The following is a 17,062-nucleotide window of genomic DNA, read 5'->3' on the forward strand; positions in this document are numbered from 1 at the left end:
ATCTGCCACTTTAATGATAACTTAATAGACAGCTAATGTGAATAATTGGCAATGGTTAAACGGAAAACATGAATGTGTGCACCGGCCAAGTTAATATTTATAAAGACTGCTTACCCTCACAAAACTTTGCCTAAAGATTAGGGTGGCAGACTTTAAGATGGGTTTGTTGTGCTGCTGGTTTGTTGTGCTGCTGTTCAAGTGTTCAGCTGCTAGTGAAGGGAGGGGCTGTGTGTCTACGGCAGTCCTGTGTGAAGCTGTGCATCAGCTGGAGGAGGTGAAGATGGCACTGCCGCTTTTAATACTGTTGAAAAATGGATATTAGTATCCAAGTATTTGTTTGTTTGTTTGTTCTTTTGATAACCACAAGTAGTATATCTATTCTTTCTTCTGGCATTTTCCTGTTTGAGGTTACCTGGGCTTTACTGCACCAGTTTTTTCTGTTTAGTCTTTACTCCCTCCCCTCATCATCTCCCGCATGTTCATGAGTCTTCGTCATCATTCCCTGCATTTTGGGGTAGTTTTTTTTTTTTTTTGCTTTTGTGTTTTGTCCATTTTTGGGACTCTTCTGTTTTATCAAGCATCACTAATTGAAGTTTTTTAATCTTCTTAATTTTGTCTTTCTCTTTCTCTTATCTCCATTTGTCTGCAGCTGGGTCCAACTTAGAAACAGTGTTGCAGCAGTACAGCCTGTCTACCATTACATTGTGCAACTGAAGTCTCCATTAAAGAAAAAAATTATTACATTGTATTTTTGTATCCAAATACTCTAATATTATAGTCACAATACATACAATTTTAAACAGCAGGTAAAATTCTCTTTCCTTTTCCTCTTTAATTCACTTCACCTTTTGCTTCTACAATCAATTCCACTGGCCTACTTCCAAATAGCTGCAGGTGTTGGCACAGTGACCTATAAAAAGGTGCACCCCCCGCCACCTAAACTAATCACTATGAAACACTCCACACTTCCATATTTGAATTGAAATAGGGGGTCCAAGACCAGGCCAGTGCCTGGGATTGATTGTTCTCTATGGGGAATAGATGGGTGTTGACAGGTCACGAAGAGTCGTGTCTCCGAAATGGTTGCCAGTGTTCTCGTCTCACTTTTCACCCAAGTCCAGCTGTGTAACTTAAATGCACATGTTCAAATTTACACGCAGAGCACCAGGTGTGGACACAAAGCATCACCGATTCCCTCTCCGGTCTTGCTGGCCTAGTTTGTTCACTTGCAATGTCCAACAGAGTCTACTGTCCTTCACCAAGGATAAGGTTCCCTCTCTTGTTCTTCTTAAAAGTAGCACACAGACATTTTAAAAAAAATGGTATTTTAAATTTTTTTAATTCCTGAAGGTTAATCAAAAAATTATGAGGATTCTATAATCATACTACAGATCTTTGCCACTGAGACACGACTTCTGTTCAGACTTTGCAGTTTCTTTGAGAAACTGGATCGGTTTTGATCTGCAATCGAGATTATAATGAAGACAAGTTTAATTGCTGATGACAAATCGCAGAGCCAGTAGAGGATCGCAGTGCTGCAGCGCTGCCAAGGGAGCAGCTGGAGAAACAAAGCAGCATTCTGTTTCTGCTCAAACGCTTTCTGTCTCTGATTAGGAAAAAAAAAAATTCACTTTAATGCTCCCCCAGAATCGTTTTGTAATCCGATCACAAATTTAAAAATGCAGCTATTTTGAGAATGTGGAGGATTTGCATTATACGTAAAGAATGGCTACGAGTCTTACAGAAAACAGTGTTCAGTGTCACATTCTGGACCAGTCAAGTTTCTCTCTGTTTTGACAGCTTTCAGTGGTCAGATTCACATGCAGAATTTGTAATGGCCAAGTAAGCTGCACTAACAGACCATACAGCACTGTATCCAATTCAGAATAGGCCCCTCTTTCTTCTGCCGTGACCAGTTGTCACATTCCAGCATTAGCCAGAGAGAAACGGCAGCTAAAGAGGGGTACCACAGGGGCCAACCCAAACTAAATCTGTCTTCTTTTCAAGGATCGGTGCTAATTATCTAAGATCTTTTCAAATTCTGATCTGTGATCTGTTAAACACGGCTGGTACAATAAAACTATTTTCCTGAACTCAACTTTAACACTGGAACCAATGGAGTCATCCCAAGAGTGGAAACAGCATCCATTTGACCCTCAATTTTGGACAAAGCAAAAGTTGTCAAAAGTCATTCAAAGATAGTTTCATTAAAGACTTCTTTTGAAGCCTTTAATGAAACTATCTGTGGACTACTGGCAAGTGCATGGATTATGAAACTGATAAGATTTGGTGGATTACACAAAAACATGCTAAATTCCCTTCCCTGCAGGAGGTTTATTATAATCCAAGTTTGTCAAACTATCAGCAGGTGTTCTAAAATATATAGCTACGTTTGAATGCTGCAGGAAACCCTATTACAAAGACCATAAAACGCATTGTGTAACACTATAAAAAGACCATATTCCCCTCTGAGATAGACTGGAGGGAAAAGCAGACATGATGTCATATTATAACATCATGACAAGTGTATGGAGGACTGGGTTACAAGTGACTGTGGCCAAGTTGTTCCCTTTGTTATTCAATACATACATATTACACAAGGAGGCGAAAAGAAACTGAACATTTTTTTCTAATGTTTCCACATATATGAAGGAAACACTTTAATTTGCTTAGCTTAGCTTAGCTTAGCAAAACAACTAGAAACAGGGCCAGCTAGCTTGGCTCTTCCTGAATATAACAAATTCTGCCTGTAAGCCATGCTAATGATAATATATTGTATCATTTCTATTCAGGGAAACTATTATATACTTTTTTAATTTTCTGTCATATATGTGAGATTCATATATTAAAAAGCACAAAGATTAGCACAAAAAATCTGGATAAGCTCGACAACTGCTAACTAATTCCTTTTTATTTGTACAAAAAAGGCAAAGTGTAAACTAGAGACCACCTTCCTCTGAGATTGCAATAACTGCAAGACCTGTCGAGATGGTCTTGCAGTTATTGTAATCTCGGCTATATACTCCATAATGTTGCAATTATGGAGTATATAGTAAAGTTAGGATTACACTTGCATATATACTGCAAGTGTAAATGAATGTCACTCGGACCAACTCGACTTGGTCCGAGTGACATTCATTTTGTCAGACGGTGAGCACAAGGGTGCATGCAGATGTCCATGTGCCTGTCCGTTTGTGGTGACCGCATAAACTTGTTCATGAAGAATTCACATACCTCAAATGGCAGACATCAAGTAGACATGAAAGAAGAATAAAAGACCGCTTGGCCATTGGGTCTTCAACTCTCCGTGTACATTATTTGTGTCCACAGTAGAGTCCAATCAAGGCCAAACGACTATACAGATCTTCCACCTTCATGTTATCTCAACTACACAGCTATTATCGGAACAGTAAAGGTGACAGCAAGGTTGAAAATAACACAAAACCTGTGGGATCATGCCCAAAAAACAGATTCATAAGATGAAAAGAAAAAAATATATGATAAAAGATTAAGTACCAAAAAAGTTCTGTATCCCAGAAATCACAAATTTTGTGATTAAAGAAATTACTTCAGCTAGCCAACAAGTTGAGTCTTCATTTTCCTTGTAGCAACACAAGAGCGGTATCAACTCTTCAACTCTCAATAGGAAACCATCTGCTTCTAAAACAAATGATAGCATGCACCCTAATCTGAAGGGATATATAGCAAGATGCTACCTAGACAGATGTCTTTGGTTTGTCCAACAAGTATGTTTCTTCTGCTAACAACACTATTTATCAGTAGATGCTGCTGGTCATAGTAGGAAAAAAAACCCAGCAAGACCACAGAGTATAGATTAAATTGGCGCTGTCAGTCAGCTCAATAACGGTCTAACTTGAAGTGGTATCACAGTTACAGGGAGCCTTGGGGGTGGGAGGGTATGTCTGTGTGTATCTTTTGATGAAATATGCGCAGTGTGACGGATGAGCTAGCCCATCACGTTCCACAGTGACTGCTAATCGGACTGCTGGCTGCGTGTACACAGCACAGATACAAATCTACCACAGGCCAGCACCTTTGGATGTTTCTTTGCTCACACTCACATGAAAGGGCATGATTGATTGCCTTTAATACTGAATTTCTTTTAATCAAGGGCAAACCAATTATAGTATCGACACATTCCAAGTTCTCTGGTGTCTGCTTCTTATCAAAGTGAAAGCGAAGACACATCACAGAGCTCATATAAATTGGTCTTGTTCTTATCCAAATAAAAAGCATGCATTATTCAATGGCCTTCAATACAGCCCATAAGATTAAAAAAATGAAACTAACTAAAAGGCTAAACTGTATAGGATATTCAAAAATCTATTAAAAAGAAATTACAGAGCTGTCATAGCTTGTCATAAAAGCACAATAACTGTACAGCATTTCCTAAAGCCACTGATCCATGAATATTAAAACTGCACCTCTGAAGAAAAAGGGAGACTGGCTGGTTTATCTCCAAAGCAGCCATTATCATGCAGATTTGCTGCAGTCCAAACTGCCATGTTTATTTAAAGAGCAATTCGCCTTATCTTCCAAAACTCCCAATACCTGCAAAGCCAGCCAGTGATTCCATCACAAGGTTAACTCCAAAGAAAAAAAATAAGTTCAGTTTCTTTCTGTAAAAATGGGTGAGCAGACTATTGAACAGTGCTTAAAGGGCAGTGCAAAATAGGAAAATTAGCTTAAATGTTTCCTATCCTTGGCTTGGTAATTAGAGAGGATAGTTAACTTGAGTGATGATATGCTTTATGCTTCTAAACACAGAATAATGACCTTGCAACTGAGCCAAACCTGAGTGACTCGGTGTTTTTTGACTGAAACGGTGTACCACAAACCCGAAAAATGCAGCTATATGGCAAAACAGGAAATTAGTTAGAAACTCAGAACAGCTCCGGATCAAACCATGCTTATTCCACATTTCTGAATAAAGCAACGCTTTAAGAACAATAGAAAATGCTTTCATTTCCAACAAGCTACAATAATAATATTATTTCCCTTCATTATGCAGCTTGTGTCATCACTCCTCCAAATAGCCCTCTGTTACACCACAATGAGTCAGGGGCTAAACAACACAGTAGCATTGAGATTTCCACACTTCCTCTATCTGTATTATCTCGTGTGATTCTCAACTTTTCGCACTTATCAAGAGGAAAAAGGGAACAAAGAAAGGCTATCTCACTCTGCAGAGTAAATCAAGGGCATTGGGTGAGAAACAACAAGCTATATGCCTTATAAACATTTATAAATACAATACGGTTGAACAGACATTTTGTACACTTCATGATGACCTCTTAGAGGCTTTGCTTCTGACGATTACATAAAAGGTAACAAATGCCAAATTTCAGCGTGATCACTTCACTCCTGCTACATCTCTGGACCACATAATATACCTTTGAGTAAAGGTAGCAGGGCTGTCATATGATCTCTCCTGAACCCCAAATCCCTCTAGCCCTCACACTAGCTTTCACATTCTCCACGTCTCAGGTTTTTATGAGGTGAGAATCACAAACTGACTTTCCCCCACACACACACTGGGTACTCTGCAGCCAGCCCTGTTCGGGCCCAGAAAGCCTTTTTCATATTACTATATTTTTATTAGCTGACCATGTGTGAAGCTAAGTTAGTGCCAAGGCTGCCAAGCTAATGAATCTCTACTGGTTTTGCGAAGCGCTTGGCACTTGGAATAATAATTAAGGCACAGTGCAATCTGAGTGTCCCATGCTGAGATGAATGGGAGTTTCATCGCAGCTCGCATGGCATAATCATTTTACTTCATCATATTCTAGGTATGTGCCAAACAGAAAAACAGTTTGGCAATAAAAAAAAATAAAAAGAACATTTATTCATCATAATATTCTGACGAAATTTCTACCCAGCTTAAAATAAAAAGCACTCTAAATATCCAATAAGCTGTAGCTGTTTAGTTGTAAAACACAATGTGGTCAGCAGGATTGAATTCTTGAGTATTTTGTTTGCTTGTGTTTACTAAGAAAGAGTTGACACTCTTCATAGAAATACCTCTAAATTAATTCATTATACAATTTGTTGGGGTTAAAATTCGGTTGAGAGAGATCCAACTTTAGCAAAAACACCAGTGAAACTCATGTCATATGTTTCCTATACTATCCCAAATCCCCTCTGCAACCACCTATTGCAACCTTCTACCATAAATAGAGAAAAAAAAAGTTAAAAAAAAAAGCCTCCACACAAAGCTCCCAGCTCATACCAACCACAAGCATAATCCATCAGCCCAATCATTTACACGACAATCTCCTGACGGCTTCCTCATCACAAGGGAAGGGCTGTCAGTGGTCCCCATACATGAAAAAACAAACCCTTCCACATCCATGAACACATCCTTTTTAGACTGTGATCAATGTTGGGATTTGGTTCAGACTCACTTTTCAATGTGTAGTGAAACACAACTGCTTTGTCAAGTGCAGGAAAAAAAAAAGAGAAAAAAAGGCACGTTTGAGTTACTGTCCTGACAGCTGTTCTGGGCTAGAAAAAACTCAACAGTCACTGAAAAATGATACACAACGGCTATTGATTACAAATGGTAGAAAGAGTGACCGTGTGATCCCCGGCTTCGGTTTGGTTTTGTATTACCCCCCAACTGCCACGACTTGTTTTGAAGTCCACCTCGCAGTGTAAAGAGGGAATGTGGATGCTCACTCCTAAGTAATCCAATGCCACAGAAAAAGTGCCTTGCTTACAAAGAAAAGTTTAGTGCCCTGTGGTAGAAATTCAACCCCATGCTGCTGAACACAGTGATGAAGGGTCTCAGTTTAAGAGGATACACGCATTTGGACAGATTATAAATTTAAGACTATGTTTTCACCACTTTATCTACAAACCTGAGAGTTCCGTCCTACCAAATCTAGCATGAGTGCCACATGACAAATCTGTGCCTTTGGTATGTGTATTGTGCAGAGGGCTGGCAATCTTGTAAGCAGAGTTGTCAGTGGCTACCACTGTTTTGGGATACGCATATGGTGTGTACACAGGGAGGGTCGTGGGACTGAGGTTTGGCGGTCCTGTCTTGGCAGAAAGGCGGGGCGACTGCGGCCTGTGGAGCACAAAGGCCAGCCAAGGGTTACTGCAGCAGCCTCAACCAGCCTCATGCATCACTGGGATCTGATGGGACAAGGAGGGACAACCTAAAAATAACCAATACATCTCTTTTGTGTGTCTGTGTATTGGGTGCAAGCATGGTACAAATATTAGGTGTTCCTTACTAGCTTTTAAAAAGGTACTGAGAAATGTACTGACGGTTTTTTAACATGTTTGCAACAAGCAGATATGTTTATCACCGATTTACCTGCTAGTTTATTATCTACTTAATTTTTTTTGACCTATGAAATGCAAGAAATGCCAATATCAGTTTGCAAAAACTCAGCAACACTAGTAAACCTAAAGACGTTTAATTTATGATTACACTGGGGAAAGAATACATTAGTTTCTTACTATTGAAAAATCAGGTTAGTTGAGGATTTGACATTTTTGCCTTTTAAAAAAAACAACAACCATGATCTAAATGCTTTATGTGAATTGATTAATAATTTTAAACAAAAGTTTATTTCATTAATGACCAGAATTCTACCAAAAGCAAATTTGTGGAGTAGTGTATTAACAAAATAACAGTGTAAGTGGTAAGTGCAAGTGTTTTTCTCAGAAGAACATGTCAGTTCAGAATAAATAAATGAGAGAAAGCTGAAGCGGACTAAATACGTTTATGATACTAGGGTAAACTTTTCAGTTAGAAAATGCTGGCAACTGTGTGCAGTCTTGAGAACCAACTCGAGTGGAAAGCAGCATTTATCAAGGGAGTTCCACCATACAAACCTGAAATCTGTGTGTAACAGATGACATGTACGATGTGTAGAACACAAAACATTGTTTACTGTCAGATCCCAAGCCATCTGTGTGTTATTAAAGTTATTGTTACTGTACCACATGCGTAAATGTGTGCACTGCTGCAGTCTGTGAAACTGAATTTAATCTGTGCCCTGGGGCTGGTGTCGCACATCCCACAATTAGAAAGCCTTGCCTTTGTAAAACCTAGCTTTGTTTGGTATGAATATCCAACAGTATGTCAGAAAAGCTTAAAAGGTCCACTTAGTCCACTTAGGATTGAGGCCTTATCACAAACAAGTGGCACAGCACTGCAGGAAAAGAATGAGAGCTTTAGGCTGTAGTCACACAATCCCAGAAACTAGATAGCTTTTTACAGTTTTGCTAGCAAGTAACTGGTGAATGTTTGCAAAGAAGTTTACCATATAAATTACAAGCTATTGCAAGGAGCTAACAACAGCAAGCAACCTTCCACAACCACTCCCCAACTGGTTGGGAAACACACATTTTTCCCTAGTTACCAGTCGTCATTTAGGGTGCCTGACCAGTCTCTTGGCCAGGGCTCTAACAACTGCTTTCACAGCAACTGCCAGAAACTTCCCACATCCACTCGCATCTAGCTGAAAAATACAGTTTTTTCTGGTTGTCAGGCAATTGCTAAATGGTCTTTAGGCCTGTGTGACTAGCGCTTTCAATGTAGAGGACCCTGGAACACAGTCCATATAACACCACTTAATGAGGAGGCATGAATTGCGACCCATTTAAAATAAACTAGTATCACGCAAATAGAGCTGCTTACATTGTTGTGTGCATTTGTGTAGTGTAACCTTGAAACTGAAGATTTAAAAGGAAACTTAATCTTAATCATGTTCTAAAGTTAGACATCAAAGATGGCAGACCATACAACTCTACAATAACAACTTTAAATCAATAAAACCTCTCATAAGATGGTTCTGATCAACAGAAAATGTCTCAGTGCCCCTTTGTTATGAAGAAAAATCTCTGCAAGTGGTTTTATTTACCACTCCTGTAAAAGCTTTGAGCTCATGCCATTTCAAGGAGATTGGCCTTGATGTTTCATTCTCTGTCTTCAGCTGATCTATTGCCATTTGTTCCCTTAAACGTGGAGCTAGACAACCACTATAGGGGAAATCTAATTCACCCCATTCAACTTCCTGACTTCTCCAAGCCTTCATTTTTGGCCTGAAAACAGTTTTGAAGCCACAATATCTTAAGGGTTGACCACTAAGTGCTTACGTTGACTAAATCTGCAAGTAATCAAGATGAGACTCCTTCCCCTGCCTTCCTATTGTTTTAATGATAGTCTGAGGTCTCCATCCCAAGTGTAAGGAGTCTGCAGAAACAAGACATCAATGGCAACACTTCTTAAAGCTAGGGAGCAAAAACATATGTGAGTGGTTATTGGGTGCATATGATGGTGACACATTACCAGAAAAGCTTTTTTTTTCACCACGAAACCACACTTTTCATGAGGTCTGCCCATTTCTCCTCGAAAGCACATAATCCTTTAGTACGCAAATCTGGTTAAAAGTTCCTTGCCTCAAAACTATCTCAAATTACTGTTCATAAAGACCCTTTTTCATCAGTTATCCTTACCACACTTTAATTCTGTCTTCAGGCATTTTACACTCAAAACTCTTCCTGACAGACACAGGCCGTTTCACCTCAGCTGAATTACTTGCTCCACACATAGTTCAGAAAAAGAGACCTTGTTCAATCATTTGATTAGCTTTCCTCTTGCCTCAATATTTAGCATCTCCAAGCACATACTGTAACTTAAACAGCCTCAACGCAACTAGGGCAGATGTTTTAGATAATTATTCCACTAGAGGCAACGGAATTCCTGGCAGCATTAAATATGGTGGGCTGAAACTGATCACAACGAGCCTCAAGCCATAAGAGATAATAATTATGAGCCGTTATCATGAACAGATTTGATCGAGAGGTGACAGGGGGCATTTGGTTAGAAATCATATTTTTTTTAAAAGTGCAATGTGCTAATTATAATTTTTCATTTCCTCAGCCTCAAAAATTGGTTATTCCAAAACATTAAATTGTTTCTTACTGTTTTAGTCATGATACCATGTGTCACCACATCCGCGGTGGCAGATATTTTAATGAGGTATTTCAGTAATGGTAATGTAACAGCACACGAAAGAAGTTTGTCTTCAATGCTTTTTGCCAAATAGGCTCTGTAAGACCTGGTTATCATTTTTTGAAAATATTTGTGTGGAAATGTCTTCAATGTGCATTATTTTTTAAAAGTGAGCAGGAGGTGACTTTTCTGTTTGTAACATAAAGTCTGGCTGTATGCATCTACGGAAAACTGCCCCTTAACTCCTTTGATCCATGTCCCCAGTAGAACTTCCTGATGAGGTTAGGGTCTTAATCATTGCTTTAAAGTATTTTTGAATACAGCATGATGTTTATTTTGTAAAACTACAATCCCATTGGCTTCACAAAGGACAATACAGCAGGGTCTACTGTGAGAAGTCGCAACTATATACACTGTAAAAGGTAGATGTAGCAACCATGACATCACCCACTGGTTTCTAAAGTCCTGTTTTGAAGCCTCAGTCTTTTTGCAACCACAACTATCACCATCTGGTGCCTCGGAGAAAATCCAGGTTTAAGGCACTTCTGACCTGCATACATGTTCTACTGTTAATGGTCACTATCGCATGAGCTTGTGACATCTGGTTTCAAAAGGTTAAGGCAGAAAAAGTGAAAAACCTGCTGCTGAAAACTAAATATAAAAGAGGAGAGTTTTGGTGTTTTTTTTGCCTCCCACTACCTACGGCTTGGAGCTATTTTGGAAAAACAAAGCATTCTGTCTCCTTTAGATCCTCCTTTTAGTCTGGCCTTCATAGAGCTCACTGTGGCTGCTTCTATATACAGATCCTCTTGCAGTTCTCTTGCCCAGGGTGCGCCACAGGGTTCTGTTTTGGGGTCTTTATTGTTTATGTACAGATCTTTCTTGGGTGCTTAAGATTATATATAAAGTTGGAAGGCTTAACAATGGGGAAACATAAATCCTTGTTTGTGCTCTGAACAGATTTGTGCCTCAGATAGTATAAACTCTTGTCCCCTTTGCACGGTTACCAAATCTTTTATCAGGAACCTTGGGGTGACTTTTACTTTGCTGTTACTTTGGATGTTAATGTTAAATTTCTGGTTAACTTTAAACTTTCAGAGCTCTGCATGGAAGAGCACCAGCGTACATCAGTGAACTTTTACATCCACACATTCCCTGAGGTCATGTGATCAGGGCATGCTGGCTGTGCAGCATACAAGGCTGAGATCTAAAGGAGACAGAGCTTTTGCAACAGTGGCCTCCAGACTCTGGAACTCTCTCCCACTGAGCTTAAGATCTGTGGACTCAATGGTCTCTTAAAAAGCAGCTAAAACCTCATATTTTTAAACTTTCTTTCAGGCAACTTTTCACTTTGTGATATTTACCTTGAAAAGTATTATATAAATAAATTACATACTTATAGGTTACCGATATAAATCTATGTAACCATCAGTATTTTGATAATTTAAGGAATTTTTGTTTGTTTGTTTGTTTGTTTGCTTAATGTCTTAGCAAGAGCTTGATTTAGTTTTGATATTGTCTATGTCTTCTACAGATCCTAGAAATTTAGTAGTCAATACCTCTACCAGTAGAACTACACAATCATCAATACTCAGTTTGACACCAAAACAAAATGATTATCCCTGAACACAAACTCCTATATTGAAAATTTAAATAACAAAATTAAACAGAAGGGAAACATAATGAAATGTTAGTAGGCTACTCATTGACCAGCCTAACACTACTGAGGTATAAAGTTAGTTACATTAAATTACCTCAAGGTATAAAGTTAGCCACTGCAAACGTTTTAGCCTGATTTTTACAACGGCAATACAGGATGTCTCAAGCAAAAAGGTAACATACATTTTTAGAGTAATAAAAGAAGGACAGAACATTGGATATTGTTTAATGCTGAAGTTTTTAAACAGATCTAGATGCTGGTCTATTAGATACATTGCTAATATTAGAAGTATTTCGTCCCTTGGTCTGAGTAAAGGTATTGCAAATACCAGTTCTGGCAACATCCCTACTATGTTCAGTAACAGACTGGCTAGGACGTGCCCCACCTAAAAAAAAGAACCTAGCTAACTGTTAGATCCAGTTAGATTCAGGTGGTTACCTGAATCTAACTGGATCTAACAGTTATCTTGTTTACATTATGTTTATGTTTGAGCTGTTTATGTTTGAGCTGATAGAAAAATATTACAACATAAAAGCATGGCTATATTGCAGCTGTGCAGAAGACATTATAAATACAAAAAAAACTTGAAAACTTTTTGTCTAGTTAACTCCTGATTCAGTCTGCTGTTAAGCACATACACATGTAAAATCTTCATTATTAAGTGAGCATGCTTCCACAACGTGACTACATACAGAAGGAAGCAAGAAAAGCAGGATTTTCTGGATTTGATTCTGTTTTCTCTGAAAGTGCACAAGGCAGTTTTGTTTGTTTTAGTAAGTGTTCCACAGTGCTAAGCAATGTGTGCATCATTAACATACATAATCCATTAGCACTTCAATTCAAAGCTATATGGTTTGAACTATGATGAAAGGGTGCTCCTAAAAGGCAATCTCATATTGAAGCATTTATCGGTTAACCACAAAACCCGAGCTAGAAAAGGAGCAGATGCTGCGACTAACAGACTCTGTGATCCTCAGTCTTCACTGTGCCACATTTTTTGAGTCACTATATGTGTGGTATATTTAATTAGCGCTGAAAATATGGAGATTTTCACAGTGCATTTTTCAGGACCACGTTGTGCCATACAACAAAATCCATACGTAGCCAAACTTATGCAGCCCCGGGAGATGAAACTGTTTGGCTAAAACAAAGAAGGAAGATGTTTTCACTTCAATCCCCTTGGGGACCGTAATGCACTTCTGAGCTGAACAGAGGATCTGTGACGTTACTGGGGTCACAGATGTTTCTTGGAGACACTGAAAGGCACTTAGCATGCATTTCATTTCTCTCCTCATTCATTTATCTCTTGTCCTTGCCTCACATTTGGCATCCACTGAATAATGCCATCTAAGTGAAGACATCCATTCATCCACTTGATCCATTAGTCAAAAGGTGTGGTTATAAAACCAATATTATTGAGATGTCAGAATTACACAGAGCCACATTTGTCAAAGCTGCGATGATGGGTATTCAAAGGAAAGTTCAGAGGTTATGGTGAATACATTTTCCAATCTATTACCAAATCTCTCACACAATCAATCTGACAAATACAAACATCAACACTATGGACATTTTGTTTTTTATGGATGAAATCATAGATGAAAAGTCTGCCCTTACATTTGGCCAAGCCCAAGGAAAGCCCTACAATAAAAGAAGACTCGATCTTTTTCCCTGAGTCAAATATGGCCTGGCTCAACTCCCCTCCCAGCTCCCGTAAAACTTGGTCATTTCACACGCAGAGGCTTTTCATTGTGATTACCACTGGCCAAGAGACTTCTTGGCCAGGCCCTGAGCAATGCCCAGGAAAAACACTTGACATGATTGAAAAAGCAGAGACACGCCATAACATCCCCACAACTCGGAGTGCCTGAATTGAGAGGTTTTATCTGCTTCAGCATCTTGTGTAGGATGCTAGGAGCTGCATGTGACATGTAATGAGAATTTGATTAGAGAGCTAAAGGTCAGATAAGATCATGTAAGCTCCCTACCAGGGGACAAACAAACTTGACTACAACCAAATCAGTCTTTGCAGAGAGCTCCGTACCAGAACGATTAGTTGAACGCTCCTCCACTTCAATCCTTCTGCCACCTTAACCTTTTGCTCATAACTCTCGTTCAAACCCTGAGGGAAGAGACCGGGAGCGCACGACTCTTGACCCCAAGAGAGGACTCCGTTTGATGAACGACCAGGGAATGTCAGACCTCTGATTGGTATTCAGCCTCCTCCATCTGAAAGCACTGAACCAAAACACCAGTTCTTGTCCCCCAGAGTGTAAATTACCATGGTGACTTTGATAGATACACAGTGTTGGGTGGGGGAGATACTGAACTTTCACTGACGGGATGAAGAGCAAGCGTAGGCTGGAGTGGGCAGAGCAGCTCCCCCGGATAATCTTTCACCGACTGGCTTTTTGACAACCTTGCAATGCCGTGCAGACAAAGCCGATGGCCACAGAACCTCTGGGCATTTTTACAGGGGGATACTTGGCGAGGTGCGATGTAACTGAAGATAGAATACGAAACTTATTCCTACCACCACTCGCACGTTTCTGTGCTGCCTCACCTCCTTTTTCTTCACTCCGTCCTACTCAAACACAGCACACAGAGGGGTCACCGATGGTGCTGAAAAGTGAAAGTGGGGGGATATTTTGACTTTTAAGGGCTGTCCATAGATGCTAACCAGGCAGCACCCTTTCTGACTGAGCTGTGGCTGAATAAGGGAGGCAGCCTGCTCTCTGTCTGTTCATGCTTTTAATCCACAGAGAAACCTACCGCATACCTTGCATATCAGCAGCTTCGCCCCGTGATTCAACACTTGATAATGGAAGATGAATTGATATCAGGATTCACAGAGCCAAGCTCTCTTTATGGCCATATACAGTATTTCAAGGTCAGTGGGGAACTATCTGTCCAGATGTTCTTTTTCAAAGGAGACCAGCTGTGCTGCAACTCCCAGGCATTTACATTACGAATTGGCGATTCTAACAAGCACAGATGCATTGTGAGCACACCCACTCCCTGAAATGTACCACATTTTTCTCTTTTGTACATGGCTAGTGTCACCTAATCTGATCTTCTGCATTTTGTTGAGCCCCTTATGCTTATGGAACCATCTATCTTACTGGTTTGCGCACATCTTTTTTCCTTTTTTACTTCTCAGACTGTATGAAGACAATAAAGACCAATTGCAGTTTCTCCAGAACAAGGAGAATTATGTTTTACAGCATTAAAAAAAAGAACACTTGGGCTCTTGGCTGTTAATTGGATATAGTTTATAAAATAGGTGAATATTTGTCAGCGTTTTATAGGCTAAACAATAGAGGAGTCAATGGAAAAAATAATGAGCAGATAAATCTTGCTGATGCAGATACCCCTAAACATAAGACTTCTGTATGTTTGCTTTACAGTGATTATAACTTTGAGTCCTGTTTTATCCACCTTTACATTTTACAGTACATCCCTGTCCATCTCTGTCCAGAGGTTCTCTCTAATCGCTCTTCCATAGCTATTAAAATGCTGGCATGTTTATTCAGCTGTTTGCAAAATCACTCCCGGTTTAAATTAGCCTTATTCCCCGGAGAGTAAGGCATTGTTAGAACAAGCATGAGTGCAACACAAAGAGCATCAGAAGCAGTGCATGTGCATGCAGGCGAGGGGACCAGAGCTGCTATCGGTTCACAACGTGTTGAACTTGAGCTGTGAGGTTCCTTACTGTGGAAATAAACCCCGCGTCTCTGTGGACTTTAATCGTGTCCATCATACTTAAGAATTATTTGTGGGGCGAAATACAGAACATTAAGACGTACACTGAGTCATGAGGCTATATGAACTCAAGAGCAGCTCAAGTTATATGAACGCACAGTTGAGCACAGTAGATGCTTTAGGAACATTACAACATTTATTTAACGCTTGGGTTTTAGTGCACTCCCACCCCCTCACTCTGTCTTTGTGTCTTGCCTTAAGCCGACAAATAAGCGGTGATTCATCACAGGCTACAGACAAAAGCACATGCAAACATGCGGACAGGAGCAACGACCCGTCCTCTCCGCTTCCCTTCCGTGCCGACGTAACCGGAGGAGATGACAAGTGTAGGAGCGGGCTGTGATGTTGTTGGCAGCGGCGCTGCTGCGCTCTGTGGGCGAAACCTACCTGTCATCGTAGCAGAAATCTGCGTCCAGCGTGTTCAGATAGAGACCCACAGCCACGGCGGTGCACACCAGCTCCGTGATCATCTCTCAAAACCAAAGTGGGAGAGGAACCGGGATAGAAATTATTGGAATCAGGTCCACTCGTCTCTCTGTTTGTGTCTCTCTCTCTGAAGTCTCTGTTATTATGCTCTCAATTCAGCCGCTCGGCAGCAGAGCTCTACAGGCAACGCAGGGCATTTTCCCGTGTCATGCAAAGTGTGTCAAAGTTTGCCTTATCACCCTCTAACCCATTGTGCTGTGAAACGCGTCAAGCCTGGAGAAGTGGAGGTGCAGCTGTCGCCCGGTCCGGCTCGGAACGGTGCGCATTTCTGTGCTGCGGTGCCTTCAGTGTGAGCATCTCCCTGCCTTGGCACTGGAGAGAGCAGAGCGGGGAGACGCATGTGGTTTTCAGGGAGGGTGAGCATGCGCAATGGGCTCTGCATTGGAGAGAAAAGGTGGCGAGTGAAGTAAGGATTTGTGGTTTTGCGTGTTACTGATGGGCTACACTGCAAATCAATTATAAACAGGGAGTCATGCATGAAATGGTATTTGCAGATTGTTGCCATGACAAGATTATATTTTTGATTTTATGCCACGGAATCCAATTTTAACCAAAAATGAGGAACAGACTTCCACTTACTGTACTTAGTGTATTCTTCCAGTGAAATGTGTGGCACGGTAATTATTATTAGTCTAAAATATGACATGGAATAATGATGTAACTTTGAGCTGGAAAACAAACCTTTGGGGAGTAAAAAAACAAAAAACATTATTAAAATAAAAGAAAGCTTTGGTTGCCGGACAAATGCCACTCTCTGGAGCTAAAATACGATGCAAACATCAAAGTGTAGTTCCTCCAGTTGCCACTTGATGATCCTAAAGCTAATCAGTTTCTATAGATTCGCATTTTAAAATGTCACACTAAAGCTGTGAAATTTACATGTTTCTAGCCTGGGTTTGGTCTTCATAGCTAATTTGCCTCTTTAATACAGTTTTTAAGTTACTCTTGAATTTTTCTGTAGCTTAAAATTAGAGCCAAAGCAGCTTTGATTGACCACTGTGCTGACACAGCTGATAGCTAACCTTAGCTGATAGCTCACCACTTCACCTTTTAATTTTTGACACTAAGAAGCAAACATGTCAGTTGCCAAACTGTTACCACTGAGACTTTGAAATGCAGAGCACAGAGGCTGAAATCACAATGGCCATGAATATCTTTTG

The 17,062-nt window shown here is 40.1% G+C and overlaps 1 protein-coding gene across 1 annotated transcript in view; it reads right to left on the reverse strand.

Annotated features, from left to right (window-relative positions):
• Positions 1-16,202, reverse strand: part of tmtc2a (transmembrane O-mannosyltransferase targeting cadherins 2a) — a 64,318-nt gene extending 48,116 nt beyond the window's left edge. The window contains exon 1 of the mRNA XM_063500850.1: positions 15,804-16,202. Coding sequence (XP_063356920.1) covers positions 15,804-15,886 — 83 coding nt within the window. The 5' untranslated portion in view covers positions 15,887-16,202. The remainder of the gene's footprint in view (positions 1-15,803) is intronic.
• Positions 16,203-17,062: the final 860 nt, after the last annotated feature.

Source organism: Pelmatolapia mariae, linkage group LG17, assembly GCF_036321145.2.
Source record: "Pelmatolapia mariae isolate MD_Pm_ZW linkage group LG17, Pm_UMD_F_2, whole genome shotgun sequence".
NCBI classification, from domain to species: Eukaryota; Metazoa; Chordata; class Actinopteri; order Cichliformes; family Cichlidae; genus Pelmatolapia; species Pelmatolapia mariae.